We start from the raw sequence: 21,621 nt of genomic DNA on the forward strand, positions 1-21,621 counted from the left end.
AAATTTCATATTGCATCCCAGAGTTGTAATATAAATTCTTACAGCATTGCAGCCCGTGTAAAACACTGGAAAATATTGAGAGAAATGGGTTTTTTTTTGGAGAAATAGAAATAATTCTTTTTACTTGAATTTTTTTCTATAAATATGTTGTAAAACTATTTTTAGGATTAAAATATTCGAATATTTTCTGATTACCTAAGCTGCTGGTCGGAAGAGCTCTTCGGTCATAGTTCTTGAGAAGAGAGTCCAACAGATTCAAGTCATCCATGGTACTGTTCGGTCTGCAAATAAGATTGTAAACAAATAAATACAGAACAGACAGAATGTCCGTGAATACTTCAGAAACTCACGAGAAATTGGAAAATTATGGTATTGAGGTGCAGTTGGGATGTTTGGCTGATCACTCACAAGCCGAAGTCAAGAAAAAATCGGATATTGGCTGGCTTATTTACAGCGAAATTGGCCAACACATGAACTGGTCGGCCAATTCACAAACTGGCCTATTTCAGGCTTCGGTAACATAAGTGAATTATTTCTTCACAAAAGAATTTAAAAAAAAAATTATAAAAAAGGGGAAAAAAAATTGAAAAAAATTATTAAAAAAACAGAAATTTCACGATATTTATGTTTTTAATGCATTCTTTGAGTGCCAAAAATGAAAAAAAAATGAAATTTCGAAAAATCGGATTGTGATAGGATGTTGAAATAGTCCCAGGTCCCATTTTATTTTTTAAATAGAAAATTTTAATTTAGCTAATTTTGTTTTTCGTAAAACTTCTGATTAAGCGTCTTCTATTCTGAAAGTAATTTGACGTTTTTAAAATGATAATCAGAGCGAAAAGTGTTTCCGTCATCGATATTAATATAATAAGAAACCCGACCAGCCAATGGTAAATGACCAATTTAACGATCTCAACACCTCAAAAGAAATGTTAGCGGGGGAAATAATTACCAGCATCATAATTATTCAGGAAAAGCAAATATAGAACTAGTAACTTCCACAAAGGAACAAATGAAAATTTAAAATTTGTCATGTAGTGATGATTTATAAAATGATATTAGATTAGATTGGGAGTATATATTGCGTCTTTAATTGCCATTGCGGCATCTGCACTGCAGTATCCGTAAAAGTTGAAGGTAAAAATAAAAGTTATAGTGTTGGGGGTGGAAGAAAAGGACATCCTTTCCTTTTTATGGGACGATATTCCGGGTCATTACCGGAAGACGAGAACAAAAGTGGAACTGACAGAGCCATGAGTCAATCCAAGAGCAACTTATCGAAAATGGAAAAGAAAAATAGCGAGTGATATCACAAAAGATAAGGACAATGGACAACAGTAAGGGACTAGGTTGGGTGGAAAAAAAGATGTCGGACGCACACGAGGGAACAGACGCAAACACAACAGAACGTTCCCTTGTTTGCTTGTTTATGTCGCTTCTACTTGCAGTTCTTTCTTATATATTTACACGGATTCTTCAGACTCATCTCGTACAAATTATGTAGCACTTGATTACGGTACGCTGAACACACTATTGTTTCCGAACGAAAGGGTACATGGATTCTCGCCAGAGAAAATTTATGTGATTACATTATGGGTTATTACTCCTCTATATCGATCATATGGAGGAATATATACAAAATAATCAATTTTTTTTTTTGGTTGAAATTTCTTTACATTTTGTTTCTGACAGGAAACTTTTACTCAACATGCATGTCTTTTGTCTCGTGTCTGAAAGTAATGATGAAAGTTTCTCGCGGTGGAATTATGATGACAATATTTTTCTGAACTATATATAAATGAACGCTACATACAACGCTTATTATGTATACATAATAACACTGTTACTAAAAAATATTCAATAAAGTAATTCCTTTTTAGGCCTGTTGGAAGGACTTTTCAGTCCCTTGAGGCTACAATGTGTTTGTTTGTGTTATGTGTGTATGTGTTTGTGTATTATATGTCAGATCTGCCAACTTTCCGGCTTTTTGAGCGTTTACGGGGCTTCCCATAATTCATCATGCCGTGTTTCAATTATTGCCATTGACATTAAAAAAAACAGCAACACATAAAAATTTGAAAAATGGAAGAAACATTGTGTTTGTGGTTTTCTGCTGCCAATGCTTCTTTTCTTTAGAAAGTAACCGCGACCCCCCTCCCCCATTAACATGAAAAAGCTCTTGCGACGTCACATCGCCTGAACCTAAAGCCGGGTTTTTCCTAGGAGCAGGTTTTCTACTTTGGTTGAAATTGGTTTTCTGTGGTTCTCAACTTCGAGGCGCAAATGCGAGCCAATCTCCCCGTTGAAAAGTCTCCCCACAGAGAGCAAACAGGCCTACAAACAGTACAAATATTTAGTCATTAAATTTCACTCACTCAAAAACTAGTTAAAATTTTTATTGATAGAGGGCACAACACGAAAGGAAATATTCCTTCACAAAACCTTTCTTGAATCTTTCCTGTGTCCGAAACGTTCGTAAAACTTCAGCCTCCAGACCAACCATGGCCCCCGCTCTGCGTAAAGCTTCAGCCGGTGACTCGTGGATGAGGTCAAACTACTTCGGAAATTCGATTTCATCCACCAATGTTAACATCACAATGAAAACCCTATGAAAGCGCTAGTAACAGGTAAATTCGGCAATGAGCTGATAATTATACGCGAAACATTTTGTAGGACGCTGATTTGCACACCTCCAGTGATTCTTTTTCCATGCATCGCCCTCTGTCAACAAAAAACTGAACGATTTTTTCTGTATCAAAAAAATTTCACCTTCGTGGAAATAACTTTTTCGCAAATCGCATTTACAGTTTCCTTCAACTTTTTATGAATTTCCAAACTATTTACGAATTTATGGGACACCCTGTATTCACAAGAACGAAATTATAGCAGATAATAATGACCAAAGAATATTAAATGAGTGTTTAATGAGCACATTATATAGTTCGGTGGATGAATACTGAGCAAAAACAAAGAAAAACAAGACAATGAAGCTATAATTATTGAATAGGCTGCAGCGTTAAATTTACCATAGCAGCCAAAAATACACATAAGCTTTGGCTTTATTGCGTTATCATTATCACTCCGTAATTTACTCTCTCCATCACAAACACCAACTGTGGATATATCGCTATACTGCAATTTACTGCCATTAATTAGTTGGGTTTGAAATTAAGGGGCCATCTATCGGTGGCCGCCTCAAGCTCGTTGGGAAATCATCTTATTTACATTCTTCCCCGGGTTTAAACCTGAGACCGGGACGGCAAACTTTACGGTGGAAGACAAGCATATTGCCACTTGAGTTCTCTCCGAAATATTACTGGAAATATTACTCTTACTGGAAATATTACGAAAAAAAAAAATTAATCAGAAATTTGATAATTTTTCCACTCGAAACGGACACAATCAGCAACGCGATCGCCGATTTCAGCCCTCATCGATTTTTCCGAACTTTTCTAATGATAGGCCTATGGATTGTTTTTCCTCTCGGTTTAAGGATTTAAGGCTGGAGTAACCGTTTCGATGTTTGTCCGACACTTTACCTTTGTTGGATTTATCTACTGTTCCCGATAACGATACATGAGGGAGAAAGGGAATTCCATTTGATTCGCCATCACGAGTGACGATCATGACCCGTAATTAGTGCCAAACTCTCTGAACACCTTCTCTGTCTACCCCCCTCCCCTCCGCCTTCGATTGAAAAATCATCACCATCATCATCTTCACGCCATCTCTTTTCCTAACCCTTCATTACTGAAGAAACGAAAGTTAAGCCCGCGAGAGACTTATCAGGTCGGTCGACAATAAACTCGAAACTCATCTGGAAGAGAAGAGTTCGTTTTTTGTTTTGTTTCTCTTGCTTCCCCTCTGTAGGTCGTAAATTCCACCAATTAGATTGAGTTCTGAAGTTATGTGCCGTTATGGGAATACAGCTTAAACTCCATGACGAACACTCCCCCCCGTTAGCGAACACCTACCGTTAACGGACACTTTCGGAGAATGTGGAACAACGCCTCAATGTACAGGGTGATCCAAAAGTCAATTAACAATTGCGTGAAAAGTTCAATAATTCGCGGTAAAAATTGACACACATGCTGGAAAAGACAAATATTTTTGTTGAAGCCTTTAAAAATATTATAAAAATCGTCAACAGATGACGCTTCATCATACAGCAAAAATGAGAATTAGTATAACAAAGCATCTGTTTTAGCGAAGATTAATTAGTAATACATTAATTAAAGATGCCATTTTTTGGCCATTTTGTTATTATTTTTTACGGTTTCAATGAAACTCCATATCGTTTCCAGCATGCGTGTGTCAATTTTTAATTCTTTATGTAAATTTTTCCGTGAATTACCCTGGGAAACATTTTTTTTCTCGTTTTCTGTTGCCATGTGAGATTCTCAACTGATCTGTTATGTATTTTCTTATTGCTGATATCGAATCTGAATCGATTTCTCTTTGCAAGCTCTAGTTTTTATGCAGTTTGATATTATATACTGATACATGGCCAGAGGTCCCCCGGGCAATCTACGAACGACTTACACTAGCTTAGCTGTTGCAGTTTAATACTGCACTGAAAAGCCAAAAAAACTGGTACATCTACCTAATATTGTGCAGGGCCCCCGCGAGCCCGCAGAAGTGCCGCAACACGACGTGGCATGGACTCGACTAATGTCTGAAGTAGTGCTGGAGGTAAATGACACCATGAATCCTGCAGGGCTGTCCATAAATCCGTAGGAGTAAGAGGGGGTGTAGATCTCTTCTGAACAGCACGTTGCAAGGCATCCCAGATATGTTCCATAATGTTCATGTCTGGGGATTTAGGTGGCCAGCGGAAGTGTCTAAAGTCAGAAGAGTGTTCCTGGAGCCACTTTGTAGCAATTCTGGACGTGTGGGGTGTCGCATTGTCCTGCTGAAATTGTCCAAGTCCCTCGGAATGCACAATGGACATGAATGGGTGCAGGTGATCAGACAGGATGCTTACGTACCTGTCACCTGTCAGAGTCGTATCTAGACGTATCAGGGGTCCCATATCACGCCAACTGCACACGCCCCATACTATTTCATCGCTACCTCGGAGATGCTATGTCCCATCTCTCGTGCGCCGACTATAACACCACGTTCAAACTCACTTAAATCTCGATAACCTGCCATTGCAGCAGCAGTAACCGATCTAACAACTATGCCAGACACTTGTTGTGTTATATAGGCGTTGCCGACCGCAGCGACGTACTCTGATTGGTTCCATATCTCTTTATTTGCATACGCATGCCTCACCAGTTTTTTTGGCTCTTCAGTTTACTATGTAGACTTACTAGCGTGTCTAATTTATCAGTCTGCAGAATCAGTTTTATAAATTTACTCTAGTGGCTACTAGTGGGCAGCATTTTTCTAGCATGCAGGGCGTTTCATCCGGAAGACTACCACACTACACTTCGGTTGCAGATACGATAAGGAAATGCCATATTCTTCTTTCTCAAGTGTTATTTTCCTCGCGTCTGTTTTAAACTGAGTAGACAAGTGCATTTTGTGGAGTTCATTTCAGATCTGATTCACGGCTTCTTCAAGTAGATGTGGAGGTTCAAACAGTCCTAATGCATTCTGTTATGTATGTGGTTTCTGTACACTTGTTCGTCAAAGGCACAATATTTTATTATTTGTGAAGCGTGCGTATAAATCCCATTTTGAAATTAGGAGGACTTGGGGACCAAGGCAAGATCCTTCATATTGTGTTTCATAATTGCGAGGAAATTTGACCTTCGTGACAGATAAAAAAAAAAAAAAATGAAACGAGAGATGTGCCTTTTGGAATTCCCATGGTTTGGTGGGAACCCACAGATCACATAACTAACTGCTATTTTTGCCTGGTCAAAACACAGAGTGCCGGCAAGAACAATCAGCACAGGATCTCCTACCCTGATACTGCATCCGCTATTCGGCCGATTCGACACTCCGAGCAACTCCCAATTCCCGTGTTTAATGGTTTTGGCTCATCTTAAGATGAAGAAACTGATCACGATAAGGAAATGTGTGGTGTGTGTTCATGGTATACAGCTTCCAGAAACGTTTTCAACATCTGAAGACACTTTATCTTCTGATAACAAAAATTCATCAACCCTTCAGCTGTTTCACTCCCGATACTATGGCGTGCCATGGGTTGGTTACTCCTGATTTGAGCTATCAGACATTTAACAACAGACCTGATAAACAGACTATTTACATTCATTATTTCTAGTGACGATGGTAATTACCATATTCTCGTCACACTGCTTTTTTGTGCACACACTCATGGCTCTTAAAGTTTCTTATGGACATTTTTGCCCCTTTTCTTTCCACCACCTCGTTATGTAAGTTGTCTTTTCGTGTCCTCGGTATTTGTAGCTGAATACATATTTGGTGTTCTGCTCACAGTGACGACTGTTTTCGAAGTGGATGCCAATTCACAATTGTACCTAGAAGTTTCACCCGACTAAGCTACGCAGACCCCCAAAAAATGTGTCATACTGGATGGTCGGATTCATATGGTGCCGTTGAATAAGAAAGTCCCACACTCAGACACGATGATTTTTCGTGTCAAAAACAGAGAAGCAGTCATCTCTAAATTTCAACATAGGTTGTGATGACACTTTCGCAAACAAAAATGCAGTAGAATTCGGGCTATTCGGCCTAAAGTGGCAGAAGGGTGGGCCGGATAACAGAAAATCCGGATAAGCCGGAGTTCTATAAATGCTCCTTTCCTACCCTCCCCATACTATCAAAAAACCATTTCAACACCAAAAATTACTCCTATTCATACTTTGTGACATCTTATGGGTCTCTTACAGGCCAGTATACATAAATGTATAAATGATGTGAATGTTTGTTATGTACTGCACGTTTTAACAATTCATTACAGAAAAAGTTCAAAAATGTAAATATTGTTACGAAAGTTATGCAAATAGTTCTTATTTATCATTTATTATGTAATTTTTCGCCTGTATATAGTCATTATCTTATGTGAAAATAAAAATTAATGCGTTTCTCTGTAAATATCACACCCGTTTTATGATCCAACAAGACAGGTAATAAGGATACCTATTAAAAAGTATAATTTACGGCCAAGAAGACAAGCGACAGCTGTTTCATACACTACTGGCAGGTGTGAATGACACGGAGGCAACGGCCATATAGACGACAATCTATTTCTTATTACCGCTTGATTGCTTATACTGACAATCAATGAGGTTCGCATATTCTTAGATTGATAAATTTAATCCCAAATTAAATTTTTCTACATAAGGACTATGGTGCGATTACGGACTGATTGACCGTGATGATCACAATTTTTGTCCTAGATTCCGTATTGTATAGGCCTATATTGAATATGTGAAATATTGTTGTTTGTTATTTTCACATAAATTAATAACCTTCCGGGAACGCTTCGATATTTCTCTGAGATGGGAAGAGGGGTGTGTCCGGTCCTTCGATGTTCAATGCAAATATCGCCAAATTGGCAGCAAACTCGTGGTTTGGAAACAGCTCCGGTAATTTGGCGACGCCATTGCGCCAAGAGACAAGGCCGGATAGTCGAGATTCTACTGTACCCATATTCTCTGTTCCAAGAAAGTAACTCAAGTAAGAGGGCGCGGTAGCCCAGGTCGATAAGGTACTCGCCTAAAGTACCAAAGGATGTTTATAGAGGTGTCGCGAGATCGATACCCGATTCGTCTTTGTCAGAAAAGTTTCCTGAAACAGGGGTGCAACAGAAACGGCGACATGACCGCAGAAAAAATTGCGACCGCAGGGAGTCCCCCATCGAGGGGTTAGCGCACCAACCTCTCGGTGAGTATAAAAACAAGCCTGCCGTTCAGAATCGGCGATAAGTTGTAGTTCCCGGTCTAATTAGCCCTCGTGTGCAGAAAATGACCGTGGTGCGACAAAAATTATCAAATGAACTGAAGTAAGATCCCACACGTTATTTCGAGTACAGATTTCAACGCAAGTGCTGCCGGTTAATTGGTCTCCTTTTAAAATAAATAATGCTTTGAGAAATCTCATTTAAGAATCATAAATTTTTTTGGAAGGTATTTACAAAAGTTTTCGGTGTTGGGGACGGTATCACTTTCTCTAACGAAATTCCAACCCAAACGGTTGAACGTAATGTAGCGCGTTCAAAGGTATCACGAAAAAAAAACCAAAAAAACGATCAAAACACATTTTTTATAGAACTATATCACATTTCTCGTTAGGGCATTTCTCAAAAATTTCCAAACCGACGTGAATTATAGAAGAATGTCAGGATCACGATCATAAAAATGCTACTCGTAGGAAACTTTGAGAAAAAATGGAAAAGAATTTCACAAAGATTTCATTCCATAAAGAGAAGAATCAGATCCTTTTATCTCTTGAACAGTCTTTTGTTTTATATTCTCGCAAATGCTTTAGAAGAATTTTCCCAACAATTTATCAATTTTCTTTTGGGTACAAAGCGGGAATTTCTCATTCACATAATTTTTTTTTTCGTGTTCAAGGAACGCGGGAGTTTCTTGCAGCGGCCACAAGGGAATAAAAGCCTCTTCCGACTCGTAAACGCATTTACTCACGAGCTGTACCTCGTCCTATATTCGGGTTTCCCTCCGGTTACATACTCACATTTATTGCAATATTATAATGTTTTTGTGCCTATTTTTTGCTGTTTCGGAAACATATGCGTGAGGGAAAAGAAAGGAATCCATGATCCATTTTGCATATTTTTCGGGTGAGAATTTCGATATTAAATGGAAAGTATAGCATCGAGGGAAAACATTGTTCTTGATGTTATTTATAATAATTTTACTATGCTTGTCACACATAGTAGAGCCATATTATTGTGACAAATTTTCTATTTTCGACATGAGCTGCGTTTAGCTAATGGGAAAAGACGAGAGCTGACTTGGTGTACGAGATTATATACAGGGCCGGACTTGAGACAGGTGCGGAAGGTGCATCAGCATCGGGCCGCTAAATTTTAGGGGCCGCAAAAGGGAATAAAAATTATTTTATTCCTCACGCACGTAGAAGAATAGCTTAAAATATTTTCCAAAACCTATACAGACTCAGGGTTTTGACCCCCAAGCCAATAGTGCACGCGGGATTGGTGCCGTGGGTGCTGGACCAGAAGGAGCGCTAAACGATGTATTTAAAACTACACGGGGAGGATGCATTTTTTCTCCGTCCGAAAAAGTGTATACAGTCGAATCCCGCTTTAACGAATACCGTTATATGGAAAATCTCGTTTTAACGAACACTTTTCTAATCCCCCAGATAAGTTTACATAGGAACAATGATAAAACCTGGAATTCCTTTACAACGAAATTTCATTATAACGAAGTGATTTCTCTGGTCTCTTGGTGCTCGTTACAACGAGATTCGACTGTAGTTGCGACTCTGTGTAGCGGTCGTCTAGCCCCGACAGCCCTTCCATTGTGGTGCCGCGATATAGGATATTGTTGACATGGCCTCCTAGGCTGTGGTCTTTGGCGGACGCCCAGGACAGATTTTTGAAGGGCACCTTTATAGTGAGTTTATAGTTTAAAGAAACCAAAAATAAGAATCTTTCCGGGATGGAGCCCTGTCAGCATCACAGTTGCGGGAACATAACTGTAGAGCAGGGGTTCTCAAACTTAACTAGGGTCCACGCATACAACTTTTTTGCGGTGGATGTTACTGCTCGAATTTATTCACAAATGCCTTTTTATTACCATAATATAGTAGTTCATAGTTTGATAGTTTTCGGGTGCTTGTGCAAGTCTTTTGGACGCCGGGATGCCCGGGAGATATTGAAGGGTGAGGAAAAAAAACATTTTAAAGGGCCACCTAGCTGTTTTCGTACCAGGCTAAAAATACTCAAGTCCGTCACCTGATTCTATCAGCACACGTTTGGAGAATTTCTCGGGAACTAACTGCAGTAAAAGTTCTCTTTCGCGGACACCAGCGGGACAAAACAATTTGTCCGTAAAAGAGGGGTGACCGTTAATCAGGGATTTGAAATGCATACTTTTATTACACAATGGGGAATTATTATTTATCCACAAAAGAAGGGTGACCGCATCGGACGGACGTCCGTTTGGGGGGGGGGTTTCACTGTATTACTAAACACTCATATGAACCTCGTAAACTCCCACTAATTAACGGCTAACGAATTGGTGTATGCTGGATATGCCATGTACATGTTGTGTACATGGGGTTTATTCTCCAAGAATTCCTGCGTGTGTTGTATTCAAGAATTGATACCACCTGTCTTCTGAATTCAGAAGCAAACAACTCAGCAGGTTACTTTTCCTTTCATATAATGAGTGGATTTTGAATGTTGTAGGCCTGATTGCTCTCTGTGGAGAGACTTTTTTTAAATAGGCGGTGCTGGACTAATAATTTTATCTGTACTTAAACGTACAACGAATCTCGTGAACATTCCTCTGAAGAATTTCTAATGAAATGGCTTAGCACATGCAGAAACGTGTTGTGTGTGTGTGTGCGTATATGCAGGGCCCTCACATAATAATGTTTCCAGAGTTGTGCTTTCTTCGTTATACTACTACTTTACCGCGCACCAACTTCAGTCATATCACCACATAGCGATTTACTACCGATCGAATTGGGTCAGAAATGAAGGCACCATCTGTCGGTGGTAGTCTCAGGTTCGGTAAGAGAAAAAACTTGCCATCTATGTCCTTCCCAGGACCGAAACCGCGGACTTGATGGCAGTCTAGGTGGTGGTAGACGAGCATCTTAACGCTGCGCCACTCGGGCACTATTGACCGTAGTTGCTGATTTGTTATACTAGTGCTGCAATCTGGCTTTCATAGTATGAAATAAAAATAGCAAATGCTTGAATTTTCATGTTACGTATGTATCGTGTTAAAGGTGTTCTTGTTCTCTGCGGAGATACTTCCTCAAATAGTAGACCGGCTCGCATTGCACCTAGAAGTTGGAAACCGCTCATTGGTGGACTAGTTTGCGTGTATCTTAGAGCAGCATCTTTTTTGCGTCACTTTCAGACCATCTCGCTGCTCATATAAGAATTACGCTACTCTCTGCTATCCATACGAAGGTAGGTTTTCAACAGCTGGCTGATGCGAAGAAGAATGTAGAGAAGAAAGAAAATCCAGCTTCCCTTACGGGGAATCGAACTCACGTCCTCTAACTTGCTGGGTGAGCCCCTAGACCACTAGACTACAAAGAAATTTCTGTCTTTCCTAAATTCATCTTCACATCCGCCAGCTGTAGATAACCTTCCTATGGATAGCAGAGCGTGACGTAATCCTTGGATAAGTCTCCATCTGGTGGGAATGTCAGTATTGTGAGTACTCGCCTGAGTTAAATCACGACCGTCCATGTACGATCCTGTTCAGCACACACGAGCTCTAAGGAAAGATTAATGTTCATTCCTTTGTAGGCTAGTGCGCATACCTGGCAAGTGAGGGGACGTGAGTTCGATTTCCCGCAAGGCAGTCGAATTTTCTTTCTTTCCTAAACTTACCTTCGCATCAGGCAGTTGTTGAAAACCTTCGCATGTTGTTGCTGCCGTCCGGACGGCTCAAAACTGTTGTTCCGGTTATAAGCTCGAGGTCACCTTAATTTGACTCGAATGTGTACATATTTTAATGTGTAAAAATCAAAACTAAAAAACCATCACACCTGTAATATTTCATATGGAAGTGATAAAATACGTTTTCACGGTAAAAAGAAAAATGAAATTGATTTATATCGTGTTTTTTTTTTTTGCTGAATATGAACGCCATCTTGAAAAAAAGTCGTCATTGTATCTAAAAGATTAGGTTTGTAAGCATAAGTGAAAAAAAGGAAACATATATTTTCTGGTTTTTATGAAAAAAAGTAATAAAATACAGTAAAATATCTGTTTCCTTGATATGTTGGGCTGAGAAAAAGCCGTCCATCTCTATAAGTGAATAAGTTATAGATTTTCATGTCATTTTATGTTCTATTTTTAAATTTGTCTACATTAAAATGATTTACGATGATTTAAAAAGAGATGGGAAAAATTTATGAATGGTGTGTGTGTGTCCTTCCTCTACTGTATGAAACGAGTGCTACTTCTAAATTCTTCGAGCACTTAAATGACGATTGCAAGTTAAAGTTGGTTCCAGTTTGGAGTAAGTTTTCAGACACAATGTAAGATACGGAGAACATGGAATTGTAAAACGGGGAACTTTTCAGAATATATAACGTTTCCTTAAGATGGTTTTCATTCCAAACAAGAAAAAAAATTCAAAAATGATTTTTACAGTTTCGAAAGTTTTTTATATAGGGACGAATAATTAAACTCCTACTAACCATCGTAAGACTCAATGATCTTCATGTAAGCTGGCTGTTGGTGACCATTGGAATGCTTGTGTTCACTGCTATCAAGTATCTGAATGTAAGAATGTTTTGACAGAAAGAAATTTCAACGCAAAACTTCTGGATAAAGCTGATTATTTTACTATTACATTGAGAGAAAATAATCTTCACATGCGTATTTGTGCAGGTATTTAATCACAGAAAATCGTCTCGATGGGGATTGACTAGGAATATGCATGTTATAGAAATGTGTTTCTCAACCTTTCTGAACATAGGAACCAGTAACATATTTGAAACAATTCTTGGACGGACCACTAATTTGCAGCATGTAAATTGTGACCATGTGTCTTGTATTGTACGGGGAATTTCTGTATTTTTGTTCGTTCCGACGTTGCTTGTTTGTTCCGACAATTGTTCTGTATTTTTCAACAATCTTATTTGAATTTGTAATTTTTACTAAGTCGTGAGTGGAGATAATGTCATGATAATTATGACTATAAATATAAACGTTGAAATTATACATATTTGCCATGTTCGACGTTTTTTCCGTGAACTACATTTCAATTCACTTTCAGTTCCAGTAACTTTTCCTTTTCCTGCTCATTTGTAATTTCAGCCATTTCAGTAACAATTGGTAATTTTCCCGACTTATTGCAACGTTTTTGGTGGCAATTGGTGATGTCCTGTGTTTTGTTGCAATTCAGTTCAGAGTTTCTCCTGTTTTTCTTACTGAAAACGATCCCCTAGTTATGTTCTTTTCGTGAAATACGTTTTTGTTCGCTGCGATTTTCTGCAGTCTTTTATCTCTTTATTCCTCTAGTGATTAGTGATGCTCTATATTTAATGTCGCAAACACCGTATATTCTTAGATGAGATGGTTACCCTAAATATGAAGGTCCAATTTTTATTTGAACCCATGAGAATTTTGCTAACATCAATTACACTAATAGAATAAATTTTCATTCAATTAGAATTAAAATTATCAAGTCTGCCTGCCGAGTACCTCTGGTCCTCGTAGCATAGGTCGAGAAATGCTGCTATAGAAAAAAGCTATATTGAGCAAAATAGGTCTATATCAAATGCATTCTATGTTTTATTCTGCTAAACTGTATCATAAGTTCACTTTAATTCCGGATTACATCAAAAATTTATACATTTGATAATTTTAAGAAATTCATTTAATATAATAAAAATTTCGAATTTTTTTTTGGTTATGAACTTAATAAAATCAATTTTATAGTTAATTTAATTGAATGTATAGACAGTAGAAATGAAATCACACAGTACACTCTTTTCTGAATATTTGATCTATCAAATACGGTAAAATCTTCAGGTACAGGCACCACTTAATGAAGTTAATTTTTGATGGGCCGAAGTTTTTGCAGTATGCTATCCAAATACGGGCAATTAAGATCCCAAGTGAGGGAAAACACGGAAAATTGTCAATTTTCGTGAAAATAATGGAAAAGTTATTATTGTGTGAAAATCATTGACAAATTGCCAATCGCAGGAAATAAAGCACTCCAGTAAATTATATTGTATGAATTGTATTAGATTCTACGAAATAAAACGTTCAACATGACAAATGTGTGAGATATAGATATCGTATTCATTGTCAGAATTAAATCATGATGCAACTTATGAGTTGGGAAAATAATTTCAAGCTTCGATTTCAACGAAGAATGGAAATTCTAGCGGGTTTCGTTAGAAAAAACGGGAAATTCTCTTCAAAATCTCTATTGAACAAATATATTTACCCCTTTATGTAAAAACAAAAACGTGAAAACTTGAGATGAAAAAATTATTATCGATATCCTAATATATTATTCTGCAATTTCCTTATCGTAAAATTCTCATAGATTCCATGTTAATCGCAAGGATTCAGAAACAAATTTCGATCAAAATTGTAGGAATCATAAAGGAAAACAAGATATCAGAAAAAATGCTATTAAATAGAGAAATTAAGATTTTTTTTATTCTCTGACAATCAAAAGTATTAAATTTTTTTTTTCGCATGCACTATCCTCTCTTTATCCAAGAGTACAATGTTTCTAATTTGTTTCCGTATGATATTTTGATATCGAGGAGAATGTTTCAAACATTCCATTCTCAACGATGAGAACTTGGGTCTAAATAACCAAGTCAGAGGAATGTAGCACTTTCATACACGTCCGCTTTTAATTAATACCCGAAGTGCAGAGGAGACCGAGTTTAAAAGCTAATGGGAATTATAATTGCAAATTATGTTTAACTTTACTCAAAAGGATATTTTTCTACGACAACTTGTGTGTGAGGACGCTCAAGAGTTGTTTTCTTTTCTAATTCTTTGTTTTTTTCTTTTCAAATAATATTAAATGAAGTGTTATTATATGACAGGTAAATAAAAGATCGAATGACGGAATTATATTTTGCAAATTCAATTAGTATGTATTGCTTGAGTGTTTTAAAGTCGAGCTTCTATATCTAAAAAAAGTATGAAATACGTAGAAAATGTCACATTAAGGCGAAAAAAATGATTCATGTTTTTTGTATTGATGGAATTGAGACAAAAATTATTGAAAATCTAAAATAAATATGTCATTATAACTGGTACATTTTTAAAAAAAATGTGCAACTATGATTGGTTAGAACTTTTGATAAATATGTAAGATTGTTAATATTCATTCACATATTTAAAATAGTAAGAAAATAGTAATGAAATAGATAAAAATATGCTATTATAACGTTATCGAAGACAAATATATGCAAAATGTATAACACCTTCAGTAACGTTGATATAACCTTCGATAACCATTAATATTTTCTCCTTATATAAAGGCAAAGTATTACCTATATTATCAGTTTTTTAAATTATCATTCCATATATTAACTGTCAATGCTTGTTTCCATTAAAAATAAATAGGTATCTTCAATCAAATTATAAACATTTCTAAAACTGTATTCGGCATAAATAATTAATTTCTATTATACGAAATGATTCCATGATACGATAATATTAAAAGTAATAAAGAAATAAGTATGGAGAATGTAAAAAATGTGCATAATTATATGAAAACAAAAATATTCCATCCTGTAAGATTTTTTGCCTCGTCAAATTATAAATATGAAAAAAAAACCACATAAGAAATGCCAATGGATATCTTATATATATCCTATATATACAGTATATCAAATTTGATTTGGAATATGAGCGAAAAAATTTACATTTTATTTTTAATTAAAATTTGAATCCAATTCAAGTGAAAAATTAATCTCATTAATTTTTTGGATAAAATACTTCAAATTTTGAATGTTCCGAACCATTTCTTTGAAAGTGTTATTTTTATAATGAATAAAAATGATCGCGAATGGAAAGTTTTATATTGTCAAAATAATATTCTCTTCATAAATAATATTGCCAATACAAATATTCTTATGTGTGTGAATATTACTATTAATTAAGAAAAGATTATAGGACTTGATCAAACACAAGAAAAAATTTACAACAAATTATAATGAAAAGGGTGCTAAGAATTTTAATCAAGTTTAATGAAAGCTATTATTCACACATTTCATCAAATGCCAATTAATATTTCCGTATGAATTTAATATAAAATATGAAAAAAAATGAACAAATATATATCTTTTCAGTCTTGGGGAAAAAAATTGATTCAAATACAAATAAGAAATCATTTTCATTCATTTTTAAGTAAAAACATTACAAATTTTAAATGTTTCTTTGAAAAAACATAATTTCTATAATAAAAAATAATAATCATGAATGAAAAATTTTGAATCATGAAACTAAATTTCTTTCTAAATTTAAATTGTCGGTAGAAATACTTATGAATATTACTGTTATTAAGAAAATATTATAGGACTTAGATACAAGAAACAAAAAATTATAGTAAATTATAATAAAACCAACAGTAAAAAAAGTTTAGTCAAGTAAAAACTATCTTATAAAACTTATCTTAATTTCATCAAATGCCAATGGATATTCTCGTATAGTGAACTGGAGCTAGATCAATGAATTCAAATATTTTCAATCGTTTAATAAAATATTGAATCAAACGTAAATAAGAAACCAGTCTCGTTCGCGTATTGAATAAAAACCTTCAAATTTTTTACATGCTTTGAATATTTTCTTCGCAAAATATTGTTTCTCAAATAAAATATGACTATGAATAACAAATTTTATATTGCTGAAATAAATGTCTTCGTAAGTCAAAAATTGCCAATATAATTATTCCTATGTGAATATTACTATCATTAAGAAAATATAAGCTTTAAATACAAGACAACACTTTCAATCTCACCTGAAGGTCTGCTTTGCAGTTTGGACCGATAATCTGCATGAAATAATAGCGAAAATTATCAACGAAATCTGCAGTTTCATAATCAAAATTAGTTATTAGGCCTGTGGAACATGAAACACGAGTAAGAAACAGTATTTCTTCACGTGGTTTTCGAGTGAATCGATGAAACTTATCCTCCTGCTGCCGTTTTCCCGAAGCATCTGAACTCCTCTTCCGACAAAAATATAAAAATGAATGACCGTTTCCAGCGCATGCGCACGCAGTGAAATTATAATCATATATAATAGTAGAAAAACTAAAAAATTTTAGTCAAGTATAAAAACTATTCTATACATTCATTTAACCTTAATCAAAGAAATCTCATACGCGTTTTACAAGTAATTATGGATAATTTAATTAAAACCGTTTTTCTCCAGAATTATTGGATCTTAATCACAAATGATTAATGATCACCAAGTTTTAAGAACTTTAGATCAAGAAATTCCTTTTATTTCAATAATGAATAATGGAATGATGTCATTAGCTGTTGATTGATTTTTTCCTATTCATTTTGATTATCTGAAATTATCTGAAAAGTCATTAAACTTAGGGTAATTTTTTTTAATAACGTGTAGTTATCATCAATAAATGTTCGAATTCCTCATTGAGGAAGTTAGGGGAATTCGAAATTTAAATAATGGGAGTTTTGATGATACATAATGTAAGATAATTAATTTAAACTTCAAGAAGATTAAGTCTTTTAAATAATAGTGTTTATTTTCTTATAAGAAACATTTTTACATTTTTAGCTTAATTTACGCTCGAGAATTACAATATCAATTATATATTGGCGGTGAGAAATGGGAAGGAAAAATATTTTTTAAAGTTTATGAATATTTGTTAGAAAGTAGAGAATTAGCAGCTTATTCAATCAATGGCTACGAGGAAAAATTTCGACTATTCGTCAGATCTAGGCAAATACTTTCTGTTAAATATTAGCTTCACAGATAGGCTTAAAGTTCAGTTAAATTTCCCGTACTTATGGAATCATCGTAAGAGAGCTCGAAAAATCCCTAGACGGGACTCTTATCTGCATAAAGTTAATTAGTGAAGCAAAACTATACCCGAAGTTCAAAAGCGTGTTGCAAATTACTGTCAATAAACATCTTAATTGGTATTCCTGAAACTTACCGAACATAAACGTATAACACTCCAAAAATCACCAATGGAAAAGGCGAATACAAGGAAAATACAAAAAACTCCTTATATGCATTTCGACATGCTATGGGTATTGTCTTCATAAAATAAAAAATACCACACTGAGATCGAGGATTTCACTTGGATTGATTAATGGTAATTAATCCAAGTGGAATCCTCGGTCTGCGTGATATTTTTCATCCCCTGCAGGTGACACCCATAGCGTGGTAAAATGCATAAGGAGTTTTTATATTTTCCTTGTATTTGTCTTTTTCGTTGGTCGTATAATTACATCATTATTACCAGTTTGATATCCTTAAGGTCAATAGTAATTCAATATTTTTGGAAAACGCAATTATCAGGGACTTGGATAGAAATCGAAGCGAGTGGACCAGGGGGTGTACAATCTTTTCAGCTCTCGAGGTCCGATGTGCGGTATGTTTGCCATTCGCGGACAAGAAATTTGTACACTGGGTGTCCTGTGAGTGCTAATGTGGCCTGTTTCCTCATCAGCCGTAGTAGAGGTAAGATTTTAAAAATGCTCAAAAGCCGTTCAAAAATTATCCTGCACCAGTTTTTAGAGTGAAAATACAGAGTGTTGCAAAATGAAGAATCCTAAATTTTTATACATTCCTCTTATCCTCAAACTTCCAATTAGAAAGTTGTTGCCCTGTCTCTCCCGAGTCTAACAAAGTGCAATATTCACTGAGATATTCAAAATCAGAGAAAAATTGGGAAAGAGCAGTATAAATGAGGGAAAGGAGTGTTGTGTCCGTTACATTATGCTGTTATTTACCAACTTTTCTCCGATTTTTCAATTCGTATATCTGCGTAAATATTGAAATTTGAAACGTAGATTTTTCTTTGTTCGCCTCAGCAGAGACGGGGCAACAATTTTCTAATTGGTAATTGGATGACAAGGGGAATGTATAAAAATTTAGATTTTTTTTATTCTGCAACTGAGCATTTTTTAAAATTAGAATCATATCTTTACGATGGACGGTCGATGCGATAAAGATCACATTAGCACTTACAGGACAACCTGTATATAGGGATGAACATAAGACCAGTAGTTTACGGGACATTCACGTAATTTTAGACGTCCAAAGCTTTTCACAAAATGTTCGGATTTTTTTCCAGCATTTTCATAGACATTGAAAATTATCAGCAAAAACATAACAAAAGAGACATAAAGTCGCCAATTATACAGCCAAAAAGAATTATCAAAGGCAAGCAAAGTCACAAGTTATAGCCGAAAAATTGCCAAAGGCTAGTAAAGTTGGCAATTGCAGCCAGAAAAATGAGAGACTTATATCGCTGTCTATACCAGACAACCTGGGTATAGATCACATTGTTAGCTTTCTACCTTAACAACTTTCGCTGGCCGGATTGTACATCTTAACGGGTCGGAGGTTGTGCAACTTTGTAGTAGACTATGTGGATATATGTAGTTAGTGACGGAACATGACAGCTAGGCATTTTTTTCGGTCAAAAAAAGACAAAATTTTGAATATGAATGTCCTTTTTTGTATCTCAACGCATTGATAATTCATTTCACGGCGACGTGAATTTTCAGAAATGTACCGTTTCGTTCTTGTCTGTATCGTGTCCTTCAGAAATTATATGCACAAAAACAAAAATATATATTTTAAATATTTATTTCTGTAATAATGCTTAACCGTACATGCACTTTGTAAAAATTCGTCTAGAGAATTTCGAATAAATAGGAATATGTTTGAACATGCATTCGCTGTGCAAGTTTAATTCTAATGTATTTACGTCGTCAGAGATGTGCACGTTCCGTCATTTATTGGTGCTGCCTTTCATGTATTCAAGTAAAAATAGCATATGCCTGAATTTTCATGTGTGTTCTGTTTAATTTCCTACCGCAAAATACTACTATTTTACATAACTGGCATCTATTGCATAAAACGATTTGGAATATAAGATCTTTTCCGAAATTAATATTGTTAAAATGCAATTTTTATGAAGAAAAATTATGGCGAAGATATGTATGGTTAACAGGTCCCTGGAACAGATGAGATTGTTCAAAACATTCGTCTGAGAAAAAGGGGAATAAAGTTGCAGTGTGTGTGTGTGTATGCTTTTCATGGCTTAATCGAAGTGAATGATACGGATTTATTTTCGTTTTCGTTGAAATTATTGTTTGTGTATCACTAAAATAAATAGAGAGGAACCGTTTTCTGCTTGTAAAACAGTCTTCACTGCAATAAGACAAATTGTGAGAAGAAGCCAATGATGAGGATTTTATCCGAGTTTGATGGGGAGTAAGTACCCAGAAGTAACCGGAATCGCCATACGGTAAACGGAGCTTGCATCCATAGTACGTGGTTTTGCCACTTATTAAGAGTAAAAACACTCTTCCCGGGTCAATGTGACAAATGGCGTTGCATAGGAAGGTTGTGTTTGGCATGTGAATTTTTTTTTTTTCGTGTAAGCTGTTTAGCCTGTTTCTCGTTTTTTGGTTATTTCAGACTTACGAGAATAAGTCTGAATTCCATCTATAGCAGAAGACCTACGCTCGTGACGTCACAGAAGTGGTCATCTCCCTGTAGCTATTGGGTATACTATAAAAAAGGTTAAAGATGGTGCTTGCGTCGGCCAGCTCTATCCAATGGCTATAGGTGAGCTGACTTTTCTAAGTGACGTCACGAGCTTCGCCCGGAGGCCTTCTGCTATAGGCGGTGTTGGAACAGCACGAGGCTTTGAAGTTTTGCTTCCTGCTCGGGGAAAGCATCAGAACTTGTTGGGATGTTAGAAACAGCTAACGATGCTGCTATGGGCAAAACTGAGGTGGACGGAAAAAATTATTAAAGTTCGTTCATGAAATCATAGTCAGTCAGAAATGTTGCATTTAAATTTCTTGTATTTAAATGATCAAAAATTAAGATCATCACGCATTAAGTGAGTAAGCGATCTACTCAGTGAATGATCAAGTGACATAGTGAGTGATATTGTGAGTGAATGACCTAGTGATAAGTGAGTGAATGACCTAGTGAGTTAGTGATATAATGAACAACCTAGTGAGCAAGTGAGTGGTCTATTAAGTGAGAGATATAACGAGCGACATGGTGAGTGATTATGTGTGTGACAGAGTGAGCGATTTAGTGAGCGAGACAGTGAGTGAATGATAGAATGAGCTACCTAGTGATTGACTGAGTAACCTGGTGAGGGAATGAGCTCATTTTGTTCACTCAACTCGTTCACTTGCTCACTCGATCATTCATTCACTCATGTCTAACCGTTGTCAGTGAATTTTCCCAGCGATGAATTTTCCATTCGGTTAATTGCATAGCGTTAAATATTCCCGACACGGACAACTCAATCTACTATTGCCGTGAGAGAAGAGAGAGAAACCCGTTTTTCTTCCATTTAATTGATCAAATTAAGGTTATCGCGAATTTTCAAAAATCGATAGAATTTTACTTGATTTTGGAATGAATATTGTAACAGAATGAGTTTTTCACTGAAACAGGACTACACCAGCTTAACTGTGCTAGGAAATTTTGTACTTGTTCAAGAACAGGGGAAAAAAAATGTTTGGACTAGTAAATATTTTGTTGGGCAAGTGATGGAAGACAAAGTTTATGAGGAACGCGGGGTTCATGTTAGATTTGTGAAGAAGAGAATTTGATGATTCAATTTCCTTTTTCTCAGAATACTGAGATTGCTGAAAAAGAAACACATTAAATACAGCCTGCGTGCATGATAAAGTAACATATGATATCAATGGAATATTAAAAAATTGATTCAAAATAAAGGGAACTGGTCAGTTCATAAAATGGTGTGAAAAAGATTTGAGATCCCC

At 35.9% G+C, this 21,621-nt stretch overlaps 1 protein-coding gene across 1 annotated transcript in view; it reads right to left on the minus strand.

The window, feature by feature from the left end:
- Positions 1-16,824, minus strand: part of LOC149087382 (glycine receptor subunit alpha-1-like) — a 49,623-nt gene extending 32,799 nt beyond the window's left edge. The window contains exons 1-2 of the mRNA XM_089231460.1: positions 16,617-16,824; positions 196-281 (exon numbers count right to left, since the gene is read on the minus strand). Coding sequence (XP_089087586.1) covers positions 196-281; positions 16,617-16,696 — 166 coding nt within the window. The 5' untranslated portion in view covers positions 16,697-16,824. The remainder of the gene's footprint in view (positions 1-195; positions 282-16,616) is intronic.
- Between the last annotated feature and the right edge of the window lie 4,797 nt (positions 16,825-21,621).

This window comes from Pholcus phalangioides, unplaced genomic scaffold, assembly GCF_987345545.1.
Source record: "Pholcus phalangioides strain wild (caught in Gottingen) unplaced genomic scaffold, Ppha-v1.0 ptg000004l_1, whole genome shotgun sequence".
In the NCBI taxonomy this organism is placed as follows: Eukaryota; Metazoa; Arthropoda; class Arachnida; order Araneae; family Pholcidae; genus Pholcus; species Pholcus phalangioides.